Source organism: Pagrus pagrus (genome assembly GCF_965226575.1).
Source record: "Pagrus pagrus genome assembly, chromosome: 20".
Taxonomy (NCBI): Eukaryota; Metazoa; Chordata; class Actinopteri; order Spariformes; family Sparidae; genus Pagrus; species Pagrus pagrus.
Window position 1 is genome coordinate 4,452,475 of NC_140207.1, and position 13,460 is coordinate 4,465,934.

A 13,460-nucleotide genomic window follows, 5' to 3' on the forward strand; every position below is an offset into this window, starting at 1 on the left:
AAAAAAAGAAAAAAAAAAGAAAAGATTCTCCAACCACCGTGCATTTTATACAGTGAATACATTTCAAGGGAAAACGAAAGAAAAGCTTTTTCGCTGAATCTTTAATAATAGGAGGTGAACGCCTGAGGCAGTGTTGGGGATTTATCACTGGTAGCAAATGCGTCTCCCCTCTGCTCTTTTGCTCCCCTGTGCTCTTTAATGCATGACACATGTTAGGAGGCACACATCTTATGCTGAGCTTCCTCTCTCTGTATTTCCCACTGTTTTTGTGTAGTGATCGTGGTGCTGTTTGCTGCCCTGAGGAGACAGAGGAAGAAGGAGCCTCTGATCATCTCCAAAGAGGATGTCAGAGACAACGTCGTCAGCTACAACGATGAAGGGGGTGGAGAGGAGGACACTCAGGCCTTTGATATCGGCACGCTGCGCAACCCAGAGGTGATGGATGCTAACAAGCTACGTAGGGACATCATACCCGAAATGCTGTTTCCCTTTCGGAGGACATCACCTATAAAGGATAACACGGATGTCAGAGACTTCATTAATGGGAGGCTTCAAGAGAACGATACAGATCCAACAGCGCCCCCCTATGACTCCCTGGCCACGTATGCTTACGAGGGCAGTGGGTCACTGGCAGAATCCCTCAGTTCTCTGGAGTCGGCTGCCACTGAGGGGGACCATGATTATGATTATCTCAGCAACTGGGGACCACAATTCAAAAAGCTGGCAGAGATGTACATAGGAAAGAGCCCTGACAGAGAGACCTAGAACGAGCCATGACAGTCTCTCTTTTTTTCAAGCCCATCTTTTTTCTGTCTGTTTATCTAGCTAGCTAGCCAGACAGCTATTTGTCTAGTTAGTTAGCTAGCCAGCTAGTTGACTGTCTGTCTATCTATCTATCAAGCTATCTATCTGTTTATCTGTCTAGTTTGCTAGCTAGCTTGCTAGTTAACTAGTAGTCTATTTGATTCTCATACACGTGAGTGTGCGCACACGCACAAGTATACATTCAAATAAAAGTTCCTGCAGTCCTCTTGCGGATGCTGAAATGGAAATTAAGACCTGAACTGAGTTGGATTTTCTCATTAATGGAGATACAGTATAATTCTCAAAAGTTTTACTGTTTTTGGTCATAATCAGTAAAGATGCCTTTGAATTTTAGGATTTTTTGTGAACAATGGTGTGGACAATGTGTTTTGTAATTGACCTGAGAGATAGTAGTATTGTATACTATCAATGTTTAATGGCACTGGACTGGGTTTGGGTGGGGAAGGGAAGGGAAGGAGTCAAGTGGTTTTTCCAGCCACCTCCATTAAATACTGTAAATGTACAAAGTGTTTTTAATGATGGACATCCTATATACTATTTGCTATCTTTGTTCGACAAGCAATGTTCATGTGAGTGGTTGGTGCAGTTTATTTGTCAAACTGTGAATTCATTTCATCATATAGGTGTAATATGTAATGGAAAGTGTATGTTGTAGGAAAAAACTGTCATACACTGAAGTCATGCCGTCTGAATGCTGAGTCATATTGTTTTATATTTATATTTTTATACTTATTTTCTTAATAAAATTATGTAAAAAAAATATGCTGCTATATTTCCAGTCCATTGCCTTCTTTTGTGGTTACTGAAACGGTGTTGCAGTAGATCTATTAAGGACCTAGACACTGATATTATCCTGAGGGAGTGAGGTACCCAAATTGTATGCAGCTTGCACGTTGGGAGTAGCATTCCACCCACTATTAAAAAACGATGTAGATGTGGTTCATTAAAACTTTAATAACTGCCTGTAAGCAATGCAAAAACAGGAGCCTTTTTGAGATTAATTAAAAGCATATATAAAGCATATCAGACCCAGGTCAGTGTACATAAAAGCATTGCATTTTCAGTTGTTTCTTCTTCAGTGTTGGATTATATTGTTAAATAATATTTTCAGGAATAAAACAACAGGTAAGTATAATGTTTGTGTAGAGACAGAAGAAAGAAGGCGAAAAATTTAAATTAATCTATTCCCTTTAATTTTGCAATAGTTAGCCTTCCTTACCTAAAAAACAAACACAGAAATAAAATTGAAAAATTAGCTGTCTTGTTAGCATAACCGTGTTTAGTCCTGAAGTTGAAAAGCTCCCTGAATTCAGCAGATGCTGACTTGTAGTATGCAGATTCAGATGAATCAAATCTGTTTTTATCAATCAAAATTCAAAGCCAAGGACTCGTTGCATTGTCCTCAACATCTCATCTTGACTTTTAATGAAATTAAGAAAAAAATAACTTCAGTCATCTTTTCTATGGGTGTTTCATTGAGTGTTTGATTTTGTTTAAGTTTTGGCTTTTGAGTGGTGACTCTTTTCTTCAATAACTGACTTTAAAAGTAAAAGTGCTGCTTGCTTGATGTATACTACTCATCTCAACAAATGAAACTTGAAAAGCTACAGCTACTTTTGAGATAGAGCAATGATTTATATATGTACAGTAAAACATAAAACACTATTCTTATTTAGGATGAATCATATTTCCTAAATTACAGTATACCAAACTCTGTGTGGTTAATTACATACTCATCCGCGAATGTTCTGTTATTCAAGACAGTGCTTGCTGATTAGTGGGCAGCTGTGAAGATGACAATACCTCCAATCAATGCCCTCCTCACGTCGCTCCACTTGATTTCAAATCTTAACAGCTGCCAGCTCATTGATGCACTGCTTCACATGTAGCTGCTGTCCTATTTTTTGATGTATGGTTCCTAAAGTACATCAAACATGTTAACCATACCCGGAGGAATTATCTGCAAAGTTAGTCTCGTGGTTCTGTTGTTAAATGTCTTCATTTCTGCACCGTATGTATTTAATGACAATATCTACACAGTCCATGAGAGCTTCTAGTTTCGCTGTTTAACTTGTTATTGTACCATGATAGATATCACAAAAAAAAATAAAAAACAAAAATGAGGATATTCGGACTGGCTTTCCAAAAGAACAAACATCAGCTCTGTAGTATTGCGAAAAAAAGAGGAACTACAAACGTGGCTGACATGTGAAACTCTGCTAACTAGCAAATTTTTGTTTAGAGTTTGGTACAAAAAAAAAGTACAGAAAGTAAATCATCAAACACTTTTCTGTACAAGAAATGTGCCATTGTTGCGAAAAATCTGATTCTTGATTAGCAAAGGTGAATCGGAGCTCTATAAATAACTTTATTTAAATGTATAGAGTTAAATGGTGATTAACTCTTTATACCTCTAATATACTCTAATATACTCTAATACCTGCACAATCACATTATAACAGTGAGTGTGAAATTTCAAGGTTAGCATTTGCGTTGCATTTGTATTGCTTCATTCACCCATTTAATAATCACCTCTGAATATAATACAGTCCAATTCAATACCAACATTCACCAAGGCCCCCAAAACTTTTATCAATACCCATCTGAGATGGTGTTTACAAATTACAAATGAGATTCACAGTGATTTTTTCCTTGTTACAGTGCTGAACTGCGTTAGATTGTACAGGTGTAGATACTTAAGTGTAGAAAAAGCTTTATTATGGTGTTATATTAAATGCGCATTCCAAGACGAGTGCCAACACGAGAAAGCTGTGGCCAAGCTTCTTTCCATGGTGGTGATTATTTGAAAGTGAGAGCCAGCAGGAGAGGCCGGACCTAATTCTGCGAAACCTCTCTCGTCTCTAGAGTTCAAGCCCTGTCCACACTGCAGCATACCTACACATTCTCCGTTTCACACAATTATTATTGACTACCCTGCTTTCTGTCACCTGCCACAGCTTGCAGATTCTACAGAGGAGACATTTTGCATGTTGATCATCTTTCAGCTACCAATAATGATGTAAGCTACGATACCAAAATATCTCAACATGTCATTGTCTCATTATCTAACAGTTAGCTAGTACATTACCCTGATAAAGGATGTTTTGGGGAGATTTTACATTGTAAAATTTGTTGGATAAAGACCAGACTCTGCCAGTAAGTTAGTTAATGTTGCCAAGATTTACTTATATTTTCAGCACAGTTGATCTATTGTTGAGCTACCTTGTTGACTCGTTAGATGGTATAATCCCTCTTATAAATGTATATTTAAAACTTCTGTCAGGGATTTGTTGATATTTTAGTTGATGTAGTGCATTTGCATTGATTTAGATTCCCTGTCACACAATTTAGCCATCCAGCTATATATTTATGTTTATTTATATATACAAACACAGGCATTTTGTGGATTCGGTAGTGGCAATGGTCCTCAACGCATCTTATTAATTAATCGACATTGCAACATTTGTACAAAACTGGATATCATAATTACATTCTTGCATTAGAACAAATCAGTTCAAATTAAAGTACATATATTATGTCTGACCTGCAAAAAGGCAATTTTTAAATCTGCATGACTTTGTTTTGAAACTAGCAACTCAAAGTCCAATAACATAAACTTATGCAACAGTCATAGTTGATGAAAACGTTTTAATGAACGTGAAACATGATTTTGCTTGTCATGAAATAAAAATTTGGTCAACTTTCCAGTGGGATGAATCAAAGGAAATGTTCTGAATTTGACCTGCTATGCAGGGACACATGTGCCCAGTGAGAAGTGATCATTATTCCATTATTTCATTAATGGTGCATCCCAATTATGTTTCATGTCTTGCCACTATTTTTACCACAGTGACCTGTGGTGAGCCTGGAACATGGGGAGAGGGCTTCTGTTCTCATGAAGTCACATGTGACCGCATGATTAGAGCTTAAGTAGAACATATCCTGTTTGATGTAAGAAAGGCATTTGCATGTCACTTGGAATAATACATGACAGAAAGATCCTGATGGTAAACTGGGCTACTGCAGCTTTATTGGTTCAAGTGATGTCCAAGAGAAGAAGAGCTGATATTTTCATCAGCAGCACAATTTACACTAGACTTGTTTGTGTCCTTTTTAAACAGCAATAAAACCAAACACTATGATCTGCTTTGAACTGACCTGATTGATCTGCCATCTCATAAACGGTGAAAAACATTTAGTCTATTCTGTTCACCTTTTCGTGCCCAATAGTGTTTGTGGCATGCCTGTGGAGCATTACTGTATGCACAAGTTACCTGGGCTAAGTGTTACACTGATAAGCAGTACAACTCCAAGCCTTGCTCTGAAAAGTTAAGAGGATTTTAACTTTTATGGAAGACCGAAAGAAAAAAAAACGCTAGAAAAACCATGCAACGTGCTAACGATGTGTGTCTGGCAATGCATTTCAGTGTGACCAACCATCCAGTCAAACTTCCCCTGCCATTCTAGTTTGAGATATATTTTGTTTTTTCGTCTGTTGTCACATCTTTAATTTCTTTTTGTGACACTTTTCTGTGGTCCTGCTAGCCTACAGAACTTTTTGCACCGTAGCTTGTTTTTATGTAATATGCTGCTAATGAATTAATTTATTCAGCATATATCCCACTGGACATTATGCTGGCAAATGTTGGCAAACCTGGCTGCATGATGCGAGGGCAGCAAGGATTACAGGTTCTAAATTGTTTGCATTAAGTTTATTTTTCTGTTTCATTTAGATTGGGCATGTCTTGGAAGTGGCATGAGCAACTCACAGAACATGCTTGTCATGACGCAAAGGCGTTACACCTGTGTGTGGCGGTTTAGCTCTAATTTCCAAAAGCTCTATTCCACATGGTTTGTGCACAGCTGTTCTAAAATTATCACAAATAGACTCCAAACAGCAGGTTGATGCCATAACTTCAAGACATTTAAAGATGTTTTTGTGCCCCCTGCCAGGCTCGTGAGAAAAAAAGGCCTCATGTCAAGATTCATAATGCATAATGTTTCATACGGGTCTATTGTGGCTGGAAAAGACTAAAAGATGCAAAGTACTGCAATCAATAATGCAGGTGAAACATTGGTATGCAGACAAGATGTGACAGCTCTGGCAGACCACCTGAGGCTTTTCTCTTGTCCTGTGCCTGGACTATTTAAAACAGTCCTTTCAAGCACAACATTTCCCTGAAACGAGTTACAAGCAGATGCCCAAGATAGCCTGTTTCTAACATGCCCTGTGAATCAGCTTGATGTGGCTAAAATGTAACTGAAAGGGTGTTATTTTTAACACATATTGATTACATAACTGTCCATTTGGGTTCTTGTAAAGCCTTAACTCCCCAGCTTGAGTGCATAATTGATTTTTCCATTAACTGACCTTTAGAAACTGAAACCCCCATATGCCAATATTGGTAGACTTAGAAATGTGTTGCAAAAATAAAATTGGTTTTAATGAAGAGCATTGTTATTTAAAGCTACTACTGGAAACCTACAGCTATAAGTATAAACAATATGCATCTATATAGATATTAATGTTGTTTTGATGCTATATTAAATATGTTAGTAAGCTCTACTCCTGTTTCTTCCATCCATACCATCCATGCATTTGTCAAATTCTCAGCCTGTCACCATGTTATCTTCGGTCTCACCATTGTGTGCCTGGGTTAGGCATGGCCCGGCCAAATTTAGCCAGGTTGTACACCTTAGGACAGATTGTCACGTGTTTGTGAGCCAGACATGTCACAGCATGGCCAGGCGAGGGCCAGAGAAGAGAACAGAAGAGTGTGAAGCTTAGTTAAATCCTGGGGTCTTGACATGTGGTGACACCTGCTCCGTCTAGTACATCTTCCATAATGACACTTGTTCTGTTTAGACAATAAACAATTTGCAAAACCTGAGGATACAAACATAATACATGATAACCGATGACTGCCTCAGTGCTATACCACTCTGAACTATCATGTTTCACTGATCAAGCTAAACTTTAAGTTGCAATTCAGGGTGCAAAGTTCCTTTATACATTATTGGATCATCTGACCAAAACTATAAATGCTGCATTAATAAACAGATGATGGCCATGTCAGTCCTTAAAGAGGTCATATTATGCAAATTTTCAGGTTTGTTCTTTTATTTGAGAGTCCTAGTAGAATAGGTTTACATACTTTAATTTTCAAGAAACACCTTATTTTTGGTGGTGGTGCATTGCTGCAGCATCCCTTCTCACACTATGTCTTGAACGCTACAGTGTGAGACATCTCACATCTTCGGTGAGAGTTGCATATGTGCAAACGGGCAGGATGTAGCCAATCGGAGGCAGAGTAGGGCGGGTCATGCCAAGCAAGGTAGTGTGATCGAAAATAACACCGCTACAGCAGTAGCAACTGTGTGTCTGCTGACTGACTGGAGTGTATATTTTATAATAAATATATAAAAATATATATTTATATAACGCCTGTTACATAGTGACGCACATTAGTTACGGAAGTAAAGGCTCAACTCTAAACCAGGTGTTTCAGGCAGTGTAGGAGCAGTATTTTCTGTGCGAGAGAGTAACACCCTCTGGCGTGGACTTTGGGCTTTGTCACTTTGCAGACCTTTTAAATGCACAAAAATGCTACATAAGGAAAGGCAAAAACCTCAAAAGCTTAATATGACATAATATAATAATATTAACATTATAGTTAAGAAAAAACAGATAACCAAAACTCCTGACAAAAAACATAAAATAAACTAAAAGGTACATAAAGTATTGCAGAACACTTAAAAAAATGTTAGGTGACATCAACAATATCAAATTTCAAATGCAAGCCTGGTACAAAGTCTATTCATTTCAAAATCCAGGAATCAATTCCTTGAGATGCACCATCTTATTGTCAATTTAAATATTTGTCAAACTTTTGTAAATACGCCACTCGGGATTTGTTTACCAAAATAAAGCAGTTCTCAAGCAATATTTTGTAGAGCATAGATAACACATTTTCAACACTATACTGTATGTGAACTACACAAATCAATTAGTTGATGGAAATAAAATGAATTACCAGTTTCAGTCACTTTTGAAGCAAAAACCGTCAAACAATTGCTGATTAAGGCTTCATAATTCTAAGGATTAGCTGTTTCTATTTGCCACTGATAGTAAATGAGCAGTCTCTGGGTTTATGGTTGGACAAAAGGAACAATTTGAAGATGTCACTTTTGGCTCTATGATCATTTAACACAGTTTCTGCTCATACACAGCAGATTAAACTATAATGAAAATAACAGTTAGCTGCAGCCCTTAGAGACACAAAATGGATTCCAATATTTTAGCCTTTACACAATTTAAAAATAGCATCCTAATCATTTATGATGGTAGCAATTTCAACCTTCTATAATGTAAAAAATCAAAAACAAAAACCACTAACGTAATTGTGCTATACCTCATAACAATCAGAACATCACATGGAATTCAATAGCAAAAATCCTGCTTGGACCATTTTATATTGTAGCAGTTGCAATCTCGTAGCCACTCTTCCAGGTTTAAAGCGATTTCACTGCTCTACTGGCGAGTAGTTATGGACGTGGGCTGAACATTAAAAAACACAAGGCGGCTTTTTTCCCTTAGGAAATGAAAATTACTTCAGAGCACAAAGGGAATGCATCAGTGGCATGGCATGCTGCCGAGTTTTTTATAATTACAAGCAAAGGCAGTTCTGAATAGGCATCTTAATGACCAAACAAATTGTTGCATATTTCAAACCCATCTGGATAATTTTCTTAGGGGAAATGTAATTGCTGTTCAGAAATGGTGAATGCCATCTTTGTTGTGGTGAGTGTGCGCACATACAAACACATCCACGGCACCTGAGATGATGCATAATGCCACTTCTTTTGTTGCCAGTGGAATGTAATTCTGTCAGGCTTCATATAATGCAGGTGCACATGTGTCTGCCTTCTGCCTGTCTGTCAATTAGGGCTGTAATAGTCTATTAAAGCTTGGTTTGAGTGCTAAATTTACTTGTGTGTGGTGGTACATTTTTACAGCAGAGTATCAACAAGGAATCTATCACAAAATGCATGATCCACACAGTTGAACATAATGTGAACCTTGTAGCTTTGCAAACTGCCCACTTTCAACATGTTGTGCCATAGTGTACTTGGATAATAAGGTGCCCTTTCTACTGCACTGGTAGATTTCTTTAATTAGTATTTGGCTCCATCTCCTGGAAGCCTTAAACCACAACATGTGGATGCTGTAATCCATTATTTGTCATCATTCACACAGTATCTAATTAAACCAAGGTTGCTGGATAATGAAAGACATATACGTTTAAGTATATGGACATTTACAGATGACAGTTTTGTTACATTCAGTTTGATTAAAAGCAGAACTACTACTACTATACTCATACAGCAGTTTTATCTGCTGGAAATCATGTTCAAGATAGTCAGGAAAATAGATGGTATTTAATTAACTGGACAGTTAATAAGTAAATTATGCAGTATTAAAGTCTTGCTTCACACCAAGTGTTTAACATAGACACACTGTATATGGGCTGTTTGGTTTGATATGCTTGGTTGGCCATCAACAGAGGGCAGCAGAGATCTTTGAACAGGTAGTGGGATGTTGTACCCAATGTTTTACTGAGACTTAGGCACTAACTTATAGCATCCCCAAAAGATATAAATTATTTCTAAGAGATTGCAGTTTTCATCCAACCTCACAACACGGGAATGAAAGTATCACTGCTAGTGTCTCCTGAGTCATTCATATATTCACAAATGAAATGAAGAGACAATAACAAAAAAAATATGATGTTGTCAAAGGTTTGTTCACATCAGTAATGTGGGTGCAGCTGTAAGTATATTTTAAACTGCAAACAGTTTGTAAGGTTGTAGCTTAGTTTTGAAGTTAAAATGTATATTACTTTATTATTCCAAACTGGGTAAGTTGACCAGGGGTTGTGACTACAGAGCATTTTAGCATCTTTCAGCTAAGTGTTTCAGTTGAACCACTCACATCAAACAAACCCAATGATTGTTGCTACTCTGTGTTTCTTTAAGTTCAGCTTTTAATCCCATGATGTGACAATGTTGTGCTTATGGTCTGGTTAGGTTTAGGCACAAAACCCCTTGGTTAGAGTTAGGAAAAGACCATATTCTGGCTTACCTGGTCGTGTCACCATAAACCAACTGGAAAATACCCCGATGTCTCATCAAAAAAGGGGGTTTCACACAGTTAAAACAGCAACTCAAACAGAGGTGTTTCTCTTCTCAGCTGCATCGCCCGGCAGCTTGCTTTCAAGCCTTAGTGCTAGGATAAGTGAACTGTCCCCTAGGTGCAGATGCATACACTGACTTTACACTGATGTCCTCATCTAGGTTGGGAAGAAAGCTAATAAGCTTAGTCTGTAATTATACCTTTAATGAATGACAGCTGTTTTGTCTCCTTCAGGTGAGTGATGCGTATATAGATATACTGGAATATTAGTGAGTTCTCAATTCATCACTTCTCCAGTTGTGCAGCTGGCAATGATCTTACCTAGACCTCCATGAATTCATGCTCCATTACGAGGAGTGCTTCAGTTATCAAACAAAGATAAAGCATTGCCGATACAACATAAGGTGTTTAAATTACTGCGACAGTCCTAGATGCCTTTTCATTAGCCGAGTCATACAAGTTGCACCATTCAGTGTGGTGTTACAGAGATGAAATGCTGCCAAACGCATACATCCTGTACGGATGATTACATTTCCTGACTTGTCCTTGCTTTCACCCTGCATACAATGAAAATAAACAAGAGGTATGAGCGTCGTCGATCAAAGGATATGTGCATGAAACATTTAAGATGTGTCTACTCTCGTCTTACCTCTCTACATCAGCCTAGAAACCAATCCCTACATCCCATAGAGAAACAAATTAAATGAATTCACGTGGGATCCGTCCATCCATTTCAAACAAAAAATCCCAAAATTTTGTAATTTGACAAATATCCTGAAAATATAGTGGTTCTACATAGAAAAAAAACCTATTAGGAATCGGAATGTGGCGTTTTTCTACATGTATTTTGCGGTGCCAGCATTTGACAGATTACAAAATGTTCATACCACCCCCTTTAGATAATCTCTCTGACTGCAGCCTCTGGCTTTTGTGTATGGAGTGTGTTCCAGAGGTCAGCTCTGATCTCATCTTCTATTTTCTACGTTCGTTAAGCTCCATTCTGCTAAGCGTGTCCAAATAGGGTAATTCTGTGTTCAATTAAGCAGGGCAGACACAGGACATTCAACACAATGTCAATGAGATGCCACTAAGAGTGAGCTATCAATTTGATAGACAGTCAGAGAGGTGGTTAATAAGCTGTTGTATGTCCCCTGATTCTGCACCACCCAAGGCCATCCCTACAATTGAATTACACCGGCGCCTTGGTAAGTCACAGCTGATAGGGCCTCATGCATTGCAAAGAGCCACCTTGCAGTGACTGACTGACTGTGTTGTATAATTGTGTGGTTGTCTGTAGCTATCATGGCACTGTCTTCCTACCAGCCATGGTCATGAAGCCAGTATAAAGAGACCCACTAGGCCACACAAAGCACTGCAGTTGTCCTTAGGCATGCGGCCAGCGAGAGAGAAAGAGAGAGAAGAAGAGAGAGAGAGTGAGAAGTAAAGTAGGGAATTAGGGGGATGGGGTGACTCTGCTATGCACAGCGAGCCAAATATCCCTGGGCCACAAGCCAAGTGGCCAGTCACAAGGATGGCGTGCCAAGAGAATGCCATCCGGCCAGGTTGCACAGCCAGATAAAAAGCTCCGCGGGTTGCCTGTAGCTCAACAGACATCCCATAATAAAACAGCATCTTCTCTTCTCACTAACAAGCGTCTTACCATGGCACAGTTCACAGTGATACACATGTGCTGCAATCACTAAAAAGAAAAAAACCCAACCAAAAACGGAGCATTCTGATGATAATGAGATACCGCTGTCCAGGTGTGAAAATAGTTAGAGTTCAAGCAAAGGTTGGCAAAAAGTTGTTGAGACACAGAGCCCGAGGCTGATGCACTGACATGTCTGATGTTGGGCTCTGCGCTGTAAAAAAACAAGCTCCTTGGGGTGTTCAGAATCAACCTACAGTATCTCAAGATACAAGAGGAGAGAGATGGATGAAATATGTTGGGAAAACTTTCAACAGTGCTGAAGGTTTCCGACACCATAGGCTGGCGACTGCAGACAACAATAATGATCACATACGGCTGCAACTAACTATTATTTTCTCTATCAATCAGTGGTATTTTGTTGATCATTTACATAACACTTTAGTCCATAAAATGTAAAAAAAAAAAAAAAAAAGATAAAGACCTTTCTTTAAGTTGTTCTCTGACCAACTTAAAAATATTTCTACCAAAGCAATGCACACTAACTATAGATTGTACAGGATCCCACAGGTCTGACTCAAGAGCTAATTGATTATTCTTTTCACATTATCAGCAAACCTAAACTACACTAAAAATATGAGTGTTGCAGACTTGAGAAATGCTAAACCTTGCCCCTGGTTTTGTGTTATTAGATAAAGTGAAGCTCTGTAGCAGGTATTTCCAGTGGGCCTTGGATAAACTAAGCACCAATTTCAATGAGACAACAAGTTACACAGTGAAATTAATTACCTAAAGGTAATAAAGTTATACATTTATTTATATTGGGGGTAGTGTTGCTGAAACCAACTTTGTTTCCTGCTTACATGAAGCAATAAGGGAGTACACCTCTTGCATGTTTGTAAGAAAGCTATTAAGCTATTTTAATTAAAACATTGCATCATAATAATTATTCATTCTGTAACATGTTAGGAGTTAACAAACATGTTAAATCCTTTCAATGTGTCTTAAGTACTCTCATTGTTGACAGAAAGCATGTTTGCACTTTGCCAAGGACTTTACCTACTGTCACAAATTCATTTATTGAGTAATACATAATAAAAAAATAAAAAAATAATTGAAATAGCTTTAATTGTAAGCTTTATAATGTTAATGTCACTGAATGTTGGTAAAAATCTTTACTTGTGTTTTTCTTACATAGCATAACATTGAATGCCATTCTTTTGAATTTGTTCATCCACTCACCGTGACATTATGTCCACAGCTTTCACTGCCAAGGTTCACAGGAATAAAATGGAATTAAAAATAAGAAATACAAAAAATAAAAAAAAGAGCAGCGAAAGGTAATCAGCTCCTCTTCCCTATTAAATATGTTTATTTGTATCTTGCGGTTAGACTGTCAAAATGGCAAACACATTTAATCCTTAAATACCGCAGATTTAAAAGGTGGCCTTTAGCTAGGATATTTAGTCAGGCCACTTACAAAAGTGCATTTTCTTTTTCTGTGTTGGGCTTCCCGGGAGTGAGAAAAAGGTGGCAGATGAGTGCCAGGACGATGTCAAAAAGCAGCTTGAGGATTGCAGGGCAGCAGCAGGAGGGTGTAATGACAAAATTGGGGATGGCACAAAAAAGTGACAAAAGCGAGACAGCAGGGTGTTAAAATTGGGAAAAGACTAAAGTAACCTACCTTTTTTAGAAGCACAAAACCACCATGTGCTGCTCATGAGAATGCTCTTCTTGGAAAGTCATGGTGCATGTGCGGATAGGCAGAACAACACGTTTTCTCACTCTGAAAGT

General features: G+C 38.1%; 1 protein-coding gene and 1 long non-coding RNA gene across 3 annotated transcripts in view; one reads left to right on the forward strand and one right to left on the reverse strand.

Moving 5' to 3' along the window:
* The window catches only part of LOC311249112 (cadherin-10-like), a 31,650-nt gene extending 30,130 nt beyond the window's left edge, over nt 1-1,520 (forward strand). The window contains exon 12 of the mRNA XM_084339864.1: nt 275-1,520. Coding sequence (XP_084195990.1) covers nt 275-765 — 491 coding nt within the window. The 3' untranslated portion in view covers nt 766-1,520. The remainder of the gene's footprint in view (nt 1-274) is intronic.
* LOC311249114 overlaps nt 1-13,460 on the reverse strand; it is a 419,388-nt gene that overhangs the window by 249,569 nt on the left and 156,359 nt on the right. The gene's annotated exons all lie outside the window — the stretch shown is intronic.